We start from the raw sequence: 17,240 nt of genomic DNA on the forward strand, positions 1-17,240 counted from the left end.
TTGGATGTAATCCAGCTGCTTAATCTATAATCCTATCAATCATTGTACATATATAGTTGGTTATTTAAATCAATGATATGGTTTTAAAATGATTAGTTACATGTACATGTAAATTATGTTTTACAAAAAGCTCCATAAAAAGATCAGTGAATCATTAACTTGCCAATAGTTATATATGTCTTCTTTTTTCCAACACTGAAATCATGCATGCTGTAGCTGATCTGCATCAGCTTCTTCATTTAGTCATCACTGGCTCAGATTTAAGCTGCTGGAAACCAGCTGACTTGTACTGTCCAATCACTTCCAAGCAGGGTTACTGAACGGTCACCATAACCTGATTTATTTTGTTTGCACTCTGGTCATGGATACGCACAGTTCCAGAGGGCAGCCCTGTCATAAACGTCAGCTTTGTGAATCAATACAGTTATTTTGGGACGCTGTGTGTAGCTGCCAGCCAGTATTGAATGCTGTTTACTCAAAAGGGACAGATAGATGATGACACAGGGAGTCTCACTGCTTGTTTGATCGTGGTACAACAGCTTAAGACTGGTTTTATTCCTGGTTTGTCTCTGCTTCAGTTAATCAACTTCACAGTTAAAAATAAAGGACCAGGGCATGATAAAACAGGTTACTTTATGACTTCTGTTGATGTCCAGTCATCACAAGGGGCACTATGAGATCAACAGGGATCCTTTAAATGTCTTTATTTGGTATTTCTTATCAATTCATGACCGCAGCTGCTGAAAACCTTAAGTCTTCACACACTTTCACTTTGTAGCCCAAGGAGAGGACACCTTCAAATCCAGCCTTTTCTTTTTTTGATGACCTGAAATGAACTGTATCATACTAAGGCAAACTTACAGATGGTCTCGTCTGAGAGAGTGAAAACGGTACCATCTGTCATAATCAAGAATGGCAGGTCTAATCGGACCACTCAATGATGTGCATGCTGTGGTTGTGCTTTAAAGAGACCAGAGTATTTTATGTGCGACATTTAAAACTTAAATTTGAACATCTGTCAGAAAGATTGCTCAAAAGCTGATTAAACAAAAACTCTTACTGTTGTTTTACAGATTTGCTTGAATGATTAATGTGTAAATGGTTACAGTTTTAACTGCTTCCTACCTTTAAAATCTTACAATGGCTGCCTTTTTCTTTTCGTATTGATTTTAAAACTATTTTAATAGTTTTTAAGGCACTGCATGGCCTCGCACCAGACTACATGCTGTTAGTGTACAAACCAGGAAAGCCTCTCGGATCCTCCGGCTCCTCTCTTTTAGCTGTTCCTCAGAGGAGAACAAAACATTTGGTGACGCTGATTTCATCCACTGCACTCCTAAACTATGGAACAGCCTGCCGGAGGATCTGAGAGGAGCTGATAGAGATATTGAGACTTTAAAATGTAAACATAAACGTATTTATTCAGTCTGGGTTTAATGTAGGGTTTAACAATTTTATTACTTATATTTTACTGTTATATTGATTTAAATTTTGCTTTATCATTTTAGTAATTTTACTGTTTATCTCATTTTATTTGTATTTATTTATTCATTAATTTATTTATTTGAATTTATCTACTCAGTTTTATTGACATTTTTAGCCTTAATTTTATTTTCAACTCTTATCCTTACCCCTATTTAAATGTATTTATTTTAACTAGTTATATGCTTAATAATAATTTGACGCTTTAACTTAATTTAATTACACATATCATATTGTGGTTGGTGTGCATTAGTCTCTATTTTAAAATCTATTTTCATTTTTTTAATATGTCTTGCCTGTCCTTTATTTCTGCTTCTTTCTTGTTTTCAGTGGCAGTAAAGCACTTTGGGTTGCATTTGACTTATATGAACGGTTGTATATAAATAAAGCTTGATTGATACTCTGTAACTGAAAAGGTAGTGAAAATAAAAAAGGTTTAGGCCACATTTTCAGATACTACATACAGACCGCTAATGTCAATAACAGCTAATGTTAATGTTTAACCCCAAGTTAAAATGACCCTCTCTTAGTTTTACATATCAGGATGATGAAAGTGTAACGTCTTAGCTAACCATGGTGTTAGCTTTCTAAGGAAAATGGTGTTAGCTAGCTAACAGTATTGTAAGCTAGCCAACAGTAATGTTAGAAAAGAACATAATGCTAGTATTAGCTATCATTATTTATTTATTGATACACTGCACGTTTCTGGCATTAAAATGTAAGCATATCAGATTGGCTATGTGATTGTCATCATCCTAGGATACATAGGAATATAACTTCTTTAAGTCAGTGCCCCAGTTGGTCTATACCAGTCCAAAAGGTTTGGACACACAGGGTGTATTAGTCAAACTTTTTCCTGTTCCTTAATGATCATGGACATGTCCAGATTGACCCGAGTCAGTATTCTGTAGAGCCTCAAACCCAAAACAAGCCTCCTGCAGGAAACTCTGCTGAGACAGGTCTGTGCATGTGAATAAATCTCTCCTTATTGATGTCCTAACACCCCTGCTGAGACAGAGATCAGCTGCCAGCAGGAATAATAGGCCTCTTCCCTCACAGACCTCCTGTGTGTGTTAAAGCACTCCTGGTCACAGGGGCAGTCGATTGTGACTGCATGAAGGACTGTGATCAAGCATCTTTCTTCAGAGTGACTCAGGGTTTATAAAACAAAGAGAAGCCTCCACTCAAGGCCTTTTTCCTCACACTTCACACCCATGTCTGTCTGTCTGTCTGTCTGTCTTCCTGTTTGTCCAAATCATCCTAAATCTCAATGTCTTCTCTCCCTTTCCATGCTCTGTGACAGATTCAATTTACTTTCAACACCAGCCGCTCATCTGCCGTCACCGCCCATTTGATGAAGAGCAAAGACGGTAATTTGCTATTCATTATTAACAAATCGCTGTGCTGTGAAAAGTGCCTTTTGTTTGCCTCAGCCTTGAAAACAATTACAGTCAGCATGCGTTTCAGCTGTGATTGCATTGCATATTTCATGGCAACGCTTCATTGATGGTGTAATTGAAAGCAGATTTAGTTTTTCACAGTCAATGAAAGAAACTGGAGCTCTTTTAAATCAGTTCAACTCCACTTCCAAGGTCAAACGCCAGCTCTTGTATTTTCAAACCCGATTGTTGAGGATTTTAAGTGGATGAAAAATGTGGTTAAAACAAAACATCTCATAATTTAAAAAGCTCATCCATATCCAGATACAAGTGACAAGTTCTCAGTTTCTTCCCATTCGATTTGGTTCGGTTCTAATGTCAGAACAGGACATTGATTTTGTGGACACAACTAAATAAAATGACGCAGATTAAAGAACAATTATATTTTTGAGGAAATATGCTAACTCACTTCCTCTTGGTTGATACTACCCTGGTGTTTGTATGGTAGATATTAGGCAACTGAGGAAAAGCTTAGCTTAGCTTTGCACAGTGATTGGAAATAAGGCACTTCTTACTCTGTCCAAATGAAACAAAGCCATCTACCAGTACATCTAAAGCAAACCAAACTTATTATGTGAAGGAACTTCCATTTACTGTTTCACTGGAGGACTCTGAGGGGAATTTTTACATTGTCAGGAGGACTAATTTCCTGCAAGTTAAGGCCAGGAAATAGGCCTGTTCATGTCAAGTACTTTTGGTTCTGATGGTGACAGCTCTTTTACTCGTAAAGGCATTACGAATAAAAGCCAATCTGATGTAAAAGATTAAAAATCTATCAATAATTAAGTTCTAAAAATACACCAGAATGTCATCCAGGGTCACTGTGAATTCAACAAATTTAAACAAGATTACCAAATAATGCATGAACTCAGATGATAACAGCTTGAAGTAAAATGTGTTTGTGATTTTACCTTATTTTATCTAACGTCTCAGCTTGTCACTTCTCAAAAGATTGATAATAATTGACACCTCTTCTGTGAACAAAAAGGCATAAGCTAAGACATGAGAGTGTACACAGATTGCCCTGCCCATATGCACACGGGCATGAGTGTGTTCATATACACACCTACTTTCAAAGAGCTCAGCTGGTTCTGAAAAATGGTAGACAGGCACATGGCTTAAAAAGAAGGCTGATCCACAAATAATTTTTTTAAAGTATGGCTGCCTTTCTTTGACCTAGTAAAAACCCTGCAGTTCAAGGATGCACCTCAATGAAGCTGGTTGTAGTTCTTGAGATCTTTTCTTAATTTTCCTTCCTCATAGACTGTTTCTTTATTTAATACTTTGAGGCCTTGAGTCCCTTTGAGAGCACAACAACTATATTCAATGAAGAACATGTTCTGTTGTTCCTATTTGACATTGCCATATGTGGTGTTTTTTGTTTGTTTGCTTGTTTGTTTGTTTGTTTTTGTTTGTTTTGTTTATTCTACTTCTTAACTTGTTTTTGGTACTTTCATTCCTTTTATTATTATTTGTTTGTTTATTTATTAATTTATTTGGCTTTTTTTCTTGTATGATTATATTATCATTTCTATGTGTGTGTATGTGCATGTATGTATGTATATGTATGTATATGTATTTATGTATGTAGGTGTATCTGGGTATATATGGATGTATATTTGTTTTTTATACTTATTGCTCTTTTATCTTTTTCAATTATTTATTTTTGATATTCACCTACTCATTGTATTATAGTTTCACTATTCTTTATTTTCCTGCTTGAGTACATATCAATCTTTTATTTTAAGTTATTATCACATATTATTGGCTTTTTTTATTTGTATTTTTTTTTATTCATTTATTTAATGTGTTTCTTATACAAAAACGTCACTTCCTTGAATTGTTTGCATTGGTCTTTTTTTTGTAATGTGTCAAAATCTAAATAAAAAGATCTTTGAAAAAAAAGAAGGCTAACGTTTCTCAGTGGCATCATGGCGAGCATTCATGTGTTCAAGGGTCAAGAGGTGCAAGACCATTAAAAAAGGCTGAGGCAGAGCAATGGTAGAGGCAGCGTGCTGTAGCTGTGTCTCTGTTCTACCAAATTGCAAGTGTCAATGTTGTACTTTTGTCAGTTTATGAGGGAATCTGGAAACCATTTAATGATTATATTAAAAGTGGAGATATAGGAGGGCTTTTACAGGCTGAAAACCCAGAATGAGATACTTATACGGACTTGTGGTAGATCCCAGAAAAGGGATGAAGACACTAAGAACTGGTGTAACTTAAATTTTTGTATATGTGGATGTATATTTTACTTTTTCAAGGTACCTTTAAATGTAAAGTGTAAAAAAGAGATTCTGTCTTGTGTGCTTAACAGACATTGAGAGAGAGATGGATGTGGGTGGAAAGGGTTGTTTTGTTTGTTTGGGAGAAAATAATAAAAAAGTGACTTTTGTATGGTACAAAATGATGACGTAATATTTATGTCTGTGTAATCCACAATGTACATGGAAAAGTCAATAAAGACATTGTTTTAAAAAAAATTGTACTGTTGTGTATTAAAAATACAAGCACAGTGAACACTTTATGAACTGATAAGGACACAAAGACAACACGTCAAACTGAGAACTGTACTCATTTTGGGAAAACATCCTGCCTCCCTATTTCCAGTTTGATGCCGTAGTTCATTTCAGACCAGCTGAGACAGGGTCGTGTTTACCACTCTGTTTCATCACCTTTCAGCAACTCTCTGTCTTGGGCACTGAAAAGACCGATTGCTGTAATTTTGAAAGTGGAATGTCTTCCCATTTTTGCAAGACGAAGGACTCCAGCCACTCAACACTTTGAGGTCTCCTTTGTTGTGTTTTTGTGTCATAATGCCTGAAAAATGTTCAATGGGGGACAAGTTGGGACTGCAGGCCAGCCTGTTCAACACTCAGACTCTTTTGCTGCTGAAGCATGCTGTTATGACACATGCTGAATGTGAATATGGAAGGCCTTCTCTGATAAAGACGGCGTCAGCTTGGCTGCAAAATATGCTCTAAAACTTTCTCCATTGTTTGCATTAATGGTGCATTGCATCTGATGTCATTACACATGCTGGCATTTTGAAGTGTTTGCTGATAACAAGCTAGATGGTCATTCTCTTTGATAGCTTTAGAAACATCCATGACTTCCAAACAGGACTTAAAATGTGACTGATCAGACCACGGGACAGTTGTTCACTACACTTCAGTTGATCATGCCACTTTTTTTTTTTTACATTTTGCTGACCACATTCAAAATAGACAGATCATTTTCCAAGTACAATTTTCAGTTTCATCACTTGACGCTTTGTCTCTGAGTTTCTTTCCCTCATAAAAACAGGCATCGTTTAAGCTCAAAGCTGTCTGAACTCTTTGTCTTTTGAAGCATGAGCAGTACCTGTCTGAGTCTGTTTTTATCAACCGCATGATGAGCATGATAATCACTCACTTCTTCAAAGGAAAGCCTTGCATACACCATCTGTCAGTGTGGGATTATGTTGCATGTAGCTGGAAAGTCTTTGACTCTAGTTTTATGGATACGTCAAGAGAGAAGTTTAATTAAGATGGTGATAAAAACAGAAAATGAATTGTGTTATTACAGCAGAGTTATTCATGAGTTTTGTTTTCTACTAGTGAACAACTAGGGACTCTCACGTGTGCTCCAGAGTACAACTATTACTGCACTGTGTTACTGACCTTGCAATTTAAGGGGTAATATGTCTGCACCAGGTTTGTGCTACAAAGCAACACTAAAGCTGACTGAGTTTCTGAGGAGCACCTGTATGAAAAAGGGTTGACTTCACTTTGATGAAATGAAAGCAGTCATCTTTGCAGCTGGAAATTTAAGGAGTACATTTACATATGTTTCACCAAGCAGATACAGCAAATTGTTGTGAATTTTCTCCCTAATTTGTACTTTGACACCGGACTATTCAACGCCATAAATACCACCACAGCAGCTCTGACACGACAATACATTTTATCCAGTGCGCCACTATCTCCACAAATTCAGCAGAGAAGCCATAAAGAGATGAGGCCTCTGCTCTGAATTTAATTAGATGAGCTGACTGCATCTTTTCTTTGCATTCTGTGTCTCTTATTACCACTGAGCTCCTCTCTTCTCCTCTGTTTAAAGAAAAAATGCCAGAACCCACAGCCGGTCTGTCGGGCCTTATGCTTGAATTTAAGTGAGATCTAACCAAAGCTGGGAGCAGAGTAGTGTGGATGATAGTGGATATGGTTAGGATTTTCCTCAATTTTAGGCATCTTGCTGATTCTGCATTTGTTCCTCATCACTATTCAGCTCTTCGGCTGCTTCTCCCGTTATCTGAGAAGGGAATAAAGCTATACTGGTAAGTTAATTATATACCCTGTAATCTGAGACCTGAAGATACAAACTCACTGGATTTCAGTAAGGAGACACTCCGTTTTTTTGACTATAAATAGACTGAGATGCACAGTTGTTCTTTACCTGCTACTGCACACTGTTAGTAATCAGAAATATGCACTAACAGTGTGCAGTAGCAGGTAAATGCTAAAATAGACGACCAATACCATTTAAGGGTGGTGATTGCCTCGTGCAGAACCACCTTGTGTTTATCAAATGCCTGTTTTTGCACTGAAAATAACCAGATTGATATTTTACTTCCATACTGTATGCTCTTGTATGTAGCATAAGCAATATAAGCATTTAAAACACATTAGCGAAATCAGTGACATTCCTTCTGTACTGTACTGTGCAGTCAAATGAATTGTTCCCCTGTGATACTTACAGTAATAGCTTTGTGTGTGCTGCCACCTAGTGGTCAGACTGTCACTGCAGTTTTTCTCTGTCCTCTGGCACACTTTAATTACAGTAAATTTGGCAGACTCCAGTGTTACACAACACACCCAGAACACAGATGTATCCTTTCCTTATTTACAAATGATGTGGGCGGGTCGTTAGATCTGGTGTTATGTATGAACAATAGGACTTCTATACTGAGCTACTCTGTGCTACTAACGTTCAATATGTAACAATCATTTAGAGAGGTGACTGTAATTATGAATGTGGCTTTATATACCTGTACGTGTTTCTGACGTCAAGACAGCAGACTGATCATAAATCAATGTAGAGAACAACACTGACATAAGAGGTACCTGTAACAATACTCTGGTTTCACCTGCTATTTATATTCAGTGATTTGATGTTCTCACTCTCACTCTGTAACAGTTTCCTCTCAGGAAACCACTGCAGACTTCACTTTGATAGACGGGTAAATGTTCAAATGTGTCTTACTGCACTGCAGTAACTAATGGTGGGTAAATAGAATGTTCTTGTTCAATGCAGGAGTTTGTCATCCATTTGCAAACACTATGAAGTGACTTTCATTACCTCAGTGTATTTTTCGGCAACTTTGATGAGCCTGATTAACACTTGAAGAAAGGAGACAGCTAGCAACCTGGATTTCTTTTCTTTTAATGAATTTTGATTATTTGCCTTGCTTTATTGGACTGTTTGTATTCTGAAAGGAAGGTAACACACGGATGGTTGACTTTCTTTAACTTTATCTGATCATGAGGTGGTGATAAAGCTGAGGATAATGAAACTAATCCATAACACAACCTGACATGACAATCAAAGCAAACTTTAATCATGTAATTACTTTGGCAGGAACGGTATTTGTAGACTAGTACTCACCTTTTTGTTTGACATCGTTACAACTATTAATCATTATCCAGACTGTGTGCTCATCAAATTCATGAACTATTATAATACATTTTTCCCTGAGACTCCTAGGTAAACAATTATTTACATATTTCTGTATACGTTGTTTTTTTGTCATGCATGTATTTACTTTATATATAATGTATTGTTGTCCTGTCATCTGTATGTATATGTTTATATAATTTAATCTGTCTTCACTTGACTTATTTGTTACCGTCTTAAAAAAAATTAAAAACAATAAAAATGCTGTGCTCAAAGAATGTTTCATGTGTCCACAAACTGTGGGTGGTTTCAGAAGTCTTGGTGGAAGTGTGATCTATCTTCCATCACATCACATCTTAGCCTATGTTTAAAAAACCTTTAAATGAATAAGTATTTAAAAGCAAGTGTAAAAATACGAAGACATGTTATAAGTCCAAATCCCCAATGCTCTTTCCCTCTAAATGTTGCATCAAAATGTGACCCCATGAAAAAAGCTCTAAGACAGAACAATCTTAATTTAAGTATTTGTTTTTCAATACTCCTAAAGCAAATTCAGATATTGTTAAAAGTATGAAAAAGCTAATGTTAAACATCAAAATCCAGAATAACTCAGACAAGCATGAACTAAAAAGATACACTTTATTTGAAACCAGCAGGGGACATTTTTGTACAAAAATACACTACTGTTACACAGATGTTTGTGTCAAGAATTGTTCATCTCTCCTGCTGCTTACACCACTGATGCTCCTCTGCATGCTGCACCAACGTGGGACAACCGCTACCTTGCTCAGACATAATTTTACCGATTAAAATAACAAATCCAACGAGTAATGTCATTTGCCATAGGGAAGAAAGTAGGATCCTAGATTCTTGAGTCTGGACAAAGATGACAGATCCATTCTCATAAATATCAGGAAGAGTGCTGAACATGGGATGTTTTTCAAACACTGAGCTGAATGAGTCCTAGACATCATTCTTTACTTGGACTTAGTGCTTTCCTTGCTGTCCCCTTCCCCTTCCCCTCCCCCGCCAGACTTCTTCTGCTTCTGTTGCATTATCTCAGCATCCCTGGAAGGGAAGAGAATAAAACTTAGTTAGGACAGAGTTTAATAGTTGTAAAAACCTTTGTAAAGCTCATGTTGGTAAACCCAGTATGCCTCTTCTTTTAAAATCACACGTGTCTCCAATTCATGTTTAGTTATTTCTTACAGATAAGTCCTGAAAATGTACTTTTTCTGCACTTGAAATGTCACAAGCTTTATGTTTTTCATTCTTTTGAGGAAAAAATTCGACCTGCATAATCAAACTGGTTCTTGATAGTCTAGAGTTAAATATAGACTTCAAATCACAGCTGAAGTTTGTGTGCATCATGCAAACAGTTGTCTACCTTTGCTTCCGAGCAGCCGCAGACAGCCCATCATCACCTCGCTTCCCTTTCCCATGATCAGTCTGTTTTTTGGCATTCTTCGCACGTGCAAGCTCACGTTGGTTTCCTCCTGCATGTCACACAATAGAAGAAGAAAAAACAATGCATCAGAACAAATGAGGATTCAATGAGCCATACTAAAGGTATGTAAGCTACACCCTGAAAACGCCTTTATTACTTAAGACTTCAAATAACAAGAAGCAACAAAAGCCCAAATGCATCTTAGTGCCTACTTGCATATATTTCAAGTAAAATGTTGTTTTGATTTTGAGGAGTATAAACAGTAGTGCTGCAGATCATGGAAGCAGCCGACGTGGCAGAGAGGCGCTCCAGAGCAGCTTCATACCAAGAACAACACTGAAGACATGGAGCCAGGTAATTAAGGGCGAACCACAAAGGCAGAACCATGCGTAATGCAACGAATTTTAACTACATAACATGATCTGACATAATACTTCTTGTCACAGACAGTGTTGGCAGAGATCTGTTGGATTTCCAGGTCTTTGAGCAAAGGCTTCGACTAACAGCTGAGCAACAACACAGGCCTGTCGCTGTTGACAAATGTACAACACATGTAATTTAACCCACACTTTACACCTAACTAGTCTACTCCATTTTACTGCACTGACAGAGGCAACTTAAGTGTGTGATAAATGTGTTACCCCAGTCCAGAGTGAACGGATGTTTTTGAGACAAAAAAAAACATTACGGTTTGAGTACTCCAGCACATAGACGGTACCCGAGGTCGACGGCGGCCAAGACTGAACGGCGTCAAAAACACCATGCAACCGAGTTAAGTACATAAAGCCTTACAGCCAAGATATATGTCGATACCCACTGGTCATTGTAGTAGTTGACGCTCCTTTCGCCCAGATCCGAATGTGCTCAGCCGCAGGGCCGTGGGTTCCCCTCTCGTCTCTCCAGACGCTGCTTCTACTTTGGTTGCTGCGCCGCCTCACTGTGGATGACAAATATGCGCGAGACTTCCGTGCGAGACCCAGAGTATTCCGTCTATCCCGTGTATTGCGCATGCGCTGAGCAGGAACTCATCAATTTTAAATGGCCAATGATAACGACATACTTACAGCAATGTGGAGACTGGCCTGAATTAGATCAAATATTTGAATGATAACAACAGAAATATCAAGAAAGTTTTTATTTTATTTTTTACATTTTATGATGTTTAACCCCCCTGTTACATGTTGACATTATAATGCATGTTAGATTATATCTTGTTATATCATATTATGTTATATTACATTATTATTGTTTACTACAACTTACGGTCATACTATATACCATATTTATTTATTATATTGCTTAATCTGTCATTACCAAACCATAATCTAACCAGGTCAACCTGTCACTACTGAAACATTTTTAATACTTCCTGTAATTACTGCTATTTAATCCATTTTTAACATTTGTATCTATCTAAATTCCATTTGTAATGTTGTATATATCTAAGTTGTATTCTATCTTTATTATCTATTTTTTATTGTACTTATTTTTATTTTACTAACTGAGACTTTTTTCTTGATTGTCTGGGTCAATTTGACCCCAGCAATTTAAACCTCCAGAAACTCATTGTTACCCAGGTTTATGTGTCAGGTACATTATGTTTCTTTGTTGACTACCGAAATAGCCCTTTGAGTAAAGTATATTTCAAGCATAAACACAATTTAAGCATTTAGAAGGACTTTATTTGTAAAAGAACATCAAACTGCTGCAAGTTTGTCATGCTCTAGTCGGCCCTGCTTTGATTCTGTTATCAAAATGTATGAAACAGGACTTATCATTGAATGTCTTTAGAGACATGGTGGCTAGAAATTTTATATCTCAATCTAAAGGTTGGCGGTTCGATCCCAGCTCCTGCAGTCACAAGTGGAAGTGTCCTTGGTTATAGTGACCTCAATATCATCCAAAACAACCAAAACAAATGTGTTTGGTTGTTGATATTTCTTATGTTAAATACAGCTAAGACAACCTGGGGTCAAATTGACCCCAAGGAACACTGATGCATACTTTTTTTTTCAGGAAGTTGGAACATCAACATTTTAATTTTACGTTTTCCAAGTTGTCCCCATTAAATTAAGAAAAGTCAAAAAATGATGTTATTCATTCATTTAGAGACGTGAAACATTGAATGGGGTCCAATTGACCCCAAGGATAATAGGAGGGTTAAACTTGCAATATCACTGTTTACACCAAAGATAGCACATACCACCCATAACCTCAAACGACTCCTTGTGACACCACATGTCTACCTCATAGACTGTATATATCTACTTCTATCTCTGTTGGACCAAACTATTGCGTATCAATTCTGCCTCTCTGCTCCACTTGTGTTTTCAGCATGCTCTCTGTCACTAACTTGGTCAAACTCATTCGCTTAGCCATCACTGCTTCCAAGTTCATAGTTTTGCCCTCACCCAACCTCTCAGGCAATATCAGAAGTCCATCACAAGCATTGCTGTACAACAATGCACCCAGTCTGCTGCCACATGAGTTTCCTCTTTATGCAGGGATGAGTCCCTTAGTTGTGGAAATGTACTCATCTTGGGAGGAGTCCTGTTCGACCTCTAGCAGCCAACAGAAAAAAGAGCAGGTCTGAGTGGGGGACCTAGAAGTTTGTTCTTCATGTTGATTTGCCTGATGTCTGCAAAAAGTAATTGTTGGTTAAAAGCCATACTTAAAACAGCCAGCAGGTGGCAGACTTTGCTTAAATAAAGTAGACATGAAGGCTGTTGAACTATTGGAGACCTACACTGACATTTTTCACACAAAAGCTACTGATCTATTCAACAGGACGATTTTAGAGAAAGTGAAAACTTAAATAGATTGATTAAATGAAAAAGAAACCAGTGCTACATCAGACTAAGTCATACATATACAGCAAACTACATTAACTGGTTGTTGTTCCTTGAGTTATAAATAGCTTTGAATCTTTTCTTGGACCACATAATTTAGTTTGAGAGCCTAAATAAAGTCTGATTCAGTGAATTACTGCCCAGCCACGGTTTAAAGAGCAAAGTGGAATCTCTTTAAAGGTCATTTAGAGTTTTATTTCTGTTTTCAGCAATAAGAACCACATCATGTTTTCCTTGTAGATGTGGAAGAGGGATTTTATTGACTGTCTGGGAGTTTATTTAAGCTAAATAACTGAGTCATGTCTGCCCCAAACTGAACTCCTACCCACACACTACAACTGTGAATCCAATAAGACAACTCACTGCTTAACCTTCATGTGCCACATGCATTGTAGTCAACACAAAAGTAGAGAAACTGCTTCAGGAGAATGTGAGTAAATCATACTTTATAAAGATCAACTGCACACTTCTTAATGTCAAAATAACATGGACTTTACAATCCACATCTTAAAATATAAGAGTGTCTGTAGAAGTGAGCTTGTAGGAGCAGAATAAAGACAGGGCTGGGTTTCTTGCTGACAGACAAATACAGTATTTTAAGGACATAATTACTGTTTGAAGACAATGAGCCATCAAACTACAGCTGTGATTGTCTCACAAAGAGTCTATTTGGGTGAAGAATAAGCTCTTCATGGTATTTAATTATATGCCGTAAATTTGCTCTGCTCTGCTGCACTCCATATACATTTTTTGATGAATGTTTGGGAAAATACTTCAACAGATGAAAGTAGACCAAAATTACTTTTGTCATGTTGCGTTATCAAAGTTAACAAAAATGTTAATTCATTTATGACCTTAGGCAACTATCGCAGAGTGCTTTTCTATGAATTTGACTAAACAAAGAGAACCTAGCTCACACTGCTAACATCTAATGTGCAGAAGTTTTAATATTTACTTCATCCATTACAAGTGCAACATTAACTTTAAATAAAGCTAAGGATTATGGTAGTCTTGTTACTGAAAGCTAGAATTTAAATTTTGGCCAAATAATGAAGATGAAAAAGTAAAGGGAACATGGATGGATTTGTGTACACAACTTCTTGACAGTTTGTTGTGTAGATGCTAAGAAAGTTGAATTTTAACCAAAAAATTTAAACAAAACACTTTGGAGGAAAGAGTATGAAGCAGCCTTGTTATGTGCGGGAAGATAGCACCAGTCGCTATTTGATCCAATACATGCAAACGTCTGTATGAGAGCTTCTACACCTAGGTACCCTGTACCTGAGGGGAGTGGGATGAGGTTGATGTTTAGCGGATGTGTGATGTCCTGTTCTATAGAGGTTGCGATGCGTCTGATGGCCCTGTTGTTTTAATCTGTGAGGTTTGGTGTGAGGAGACCGATTATGTTAGAAGCTGTGGTGGTTATGTGAATGAGTTTGGCCTTGTTTTTTACAGATAATAAGTTGTAGAAGCAGTCTTTATAGCTCACTCGTCCGCATGTTTTGTGGTGTATTTTGTACAATGCAATCACATACCCGCTCACCCTTAATTCTTCTTTACTGATGTGCTGACAGGAAAAGTCCAGATAATGTCGTGTTCAAAATTTGGCCATGGCCATATACACATGGATCTCACCTTGACAGTTGTAGAAAATGTCTGCGTATTGCAGTAAAGTCAGCCAAACTAACTGCTGCAACTGTGGAAAGATAGGCCATGGCAAAAGAGCGCACCATCGACACTACTGCGTAATCCATTTTAGGACATTTTCACTTAAGAGCACATGTGGCGTGCCATGGTTATTGAATGTCAACTAGCATTTTGATAGTTCGTAAATCAATTTTGAAGAGTACAACAGATAGAACTATTTTAAGTCACCTGACATCCTCATCTTTATCCCCTCCTGATTGTTTTATTTTTGTAACTTGAAGAGCATAATAAATAACTTTGCTCATAAAGCTGTCTTTGATTTCATGGTTTAGTTTTAGCTTTTCCAAGGATTGTAAACCAAATGTTACCAAGAATGTTTTTCTGTGTACAGCCTAACATACAACATAGGCATCACATTAATCCATTGGTAGTTTAAGGTCCTCATAAGGGGGGTAGCTCAGATCTTATTTCCTTTTAACTTTTTGGTAAACATTGAATTGCACTCCCCTAAAATTATGCACCAATGGGAATTTGGCTTTTTCTTCATGTACTGAGGCTGTTAATTGATGGCACCATGAAACATTTCAAGCTATAGATTTATATCAAGTAAGAAATTGCTGACTTGTACTAGAAAAATCACATGAGATGAAGTGGACAAAGAGAGAAGGCTTTTTCATGTCTGTTGCGTGCTGCAGCCTGAAGACTTTACCAGCGTGTAGAACAGCATGTCAAACATTGCGGTCAGTTTATTGGGCTGGTGGCGACACGGGACGGCCCAGGATGTCTGCCTCCGACTTGTTTTCCCCCACAGCTGCTTCCAGTGACAGAGTCCTGCTTCAAGCAAACTATTTTTGTCTCGCAGTGCAATTATCACCACCTGGTAATTTTGACAATGTTGACTGCTTCTACGTCCACAAGCCTGTAAAGTTAATGCTGTCCTTGTGTGACTGCAGTTACAGCTCACACCTTGCATGTCACGTCTTCAGTTTGATTAAATGGAGATGATGGGGAGGAAAGAATTTGTTTTCCATTAATTTTATACTAAATTTAACAAGGGGATTTTATATTAACAGCAAGAGTCCCTGCCCTCTCATTAGCTCCTAGCACTTTTCCATATTGAGTACTTAGTGACAGACGACCTTTCACGTGGTCATGCAAGTAAAATGTCAAACTAGTGGAATATTTAAGTTCCTTATTGCCCAAAATCTCTACCTTATTAATATTTATATATTTTTTCATTTAATTGTATCCCTTCTTCCCTTTTGGAGGCCCTAAGTAACATCTGTTTACCTTATGTTTGTAGAATACTCTGTTGTTATAAGGAAAAAAGGGTGCATACAACAAGATGTAAAGACAACCACCATACATTTCTTCAACACTTGCTACCACAATCTTCATGCAGAAGCTACACTACTATCTGTTTACAGCAGTGTTTACTATATCATGAAGTGGTGAGCATGCTGATATGTAGCAGTATAAACTTAGTGTGACAAGCAGGACGTATGGTGCATTCCTCTCTGTCTCATTTCACCGCTGTCATCCATCACGCTGCCACAGTCCTGCCTGCTGTCACGAATGATTGATGGGACTTGCTGATTCCATCTTCTGCGTTGCCTTAATGTCCCTCGTGTTTGAGCTAATTCTGACTTGAGTCTATGAAATTATTATGTTGTGCATGCTGTATGGCATGCTACCCATCGTGTGTTTTCTTCTCTTTCCTGGAATAACTCCAAACCCATTGGGATTTATTTATATCAATGTGAAGTAAAAATTGTACTCACTTAATTCTGTTATGTGAATCTGTAATTAGCGTTGACTTGAATTATTAACTGTGCTTTAAACAAACTGTTGATTTACTAAATGTTAGAACTTTTTTAAAAACACTGTCAGTGATTAAAGTATTGTCCCTTTGTTGTTTGACTTCAAATGATTGTGGCTGCGATGGCTTAGACTTTACAGCATCAAACCAAAAAGAGCACAACCACACAAAAATAGATTCAGCCTATTGTGTTGTATCAGGGTTGATGACAACTAACGCCACTGCCTGGGACGGCTCATAACATCCTTCAGAAACAACTAGCAAGGTAGGATTTATCTGACTTCAATGATATGATTAACATTATTTTCTATGACATTAACAAAGTTACCCCCCACAACCACGAATGGGATGAGTGGTCAAGATTTAATGGCTGGATGGATGGAGGGATGGATTAACCAATTTACAGTGAAGCGGCTAAGATTGAAAGGTGCTCGTGTTTGTGACGTATCTTGCCATAAATCAAAATCAAAGTACAAGGAAAGTTTTCTATTTATTAACAAAACCTTCAAAATAATTAAATACTAAAAAATATCTAAATAAACGATAATAATGACAATGACGGTGGTGGTCAACAAAAAATATTCAACCCCACTCATCCTCTTTTTATACCTCCCACCACACTACTGAACAGGTACTTAAAAAGGTAAACCACACCCATGAACCCAAAAACAGAAATTAAGTCAACCTAAGAAGGAAATAATCATGATTAACAAATAAGACATGAAAATCAACATTATGGCCCCTACATACAGTATTCAAATGTGGGCCAATTTTTACTGACATCACACTCATTGTGAGAAGTTCAATCGTAATATAGCCCTTCTGTGTTCCAAGTTGTATGCTGTATAAATTCAGGGAATTGACAAATTGTTCTTATTTCATTGCTTCATTATTGATAAATA

The 17,240-nt window shown here is 37.3% G+C and overlaps 1 protein-coding gene across 1 annotated transcript; it reads right to left on the reverse strand.

Annotated features, from left to right (window-relative positions):
- Window positions 1-9,196: 9,196 nt before the first annotated feature.
- On the reverse strand, window positions 9,197-10,985 carry serf2 (small EDRK-rich factor 2). Its single transcript, XM_034680917.1, has 3 exons — window positions 10,841-10,985; window positions 9,964-10,072; window positions 9,197-9,644 (listed from the first exon to the last, which is right to left on the reverse strand). Exons 1-3 carry the CDS (start codon window positions 10,845-10,847, stop codon window positions 9,554-9,556), a joined length of 207 nt encoding a protein of 68 aa, XP_034536808.1. The 5' UTR covers window positions 10,848-10,985; the 3' UTR covers window positions 9,197-9,553.
- Window positions 10,986-17,240: the final 6,255 nt, after the last annotated feature.

Source organism: Notolabrus celidotus, chromosome 3 (genome assembly GCF_009762535.1).
Source record: "Notolabrus celidotus isolate fNotCel1 chromosome 3, fNotCel1.pri, whole genome shotgun sequence".
In the NCBI taxonomy this organism is placed as follows: domain Eukaryota; kingdom Metazoa; phylum Chordata; class Actinopteri; order Labriformes; family Labridae; genus Notolabrus; species Notolabrus celidotus.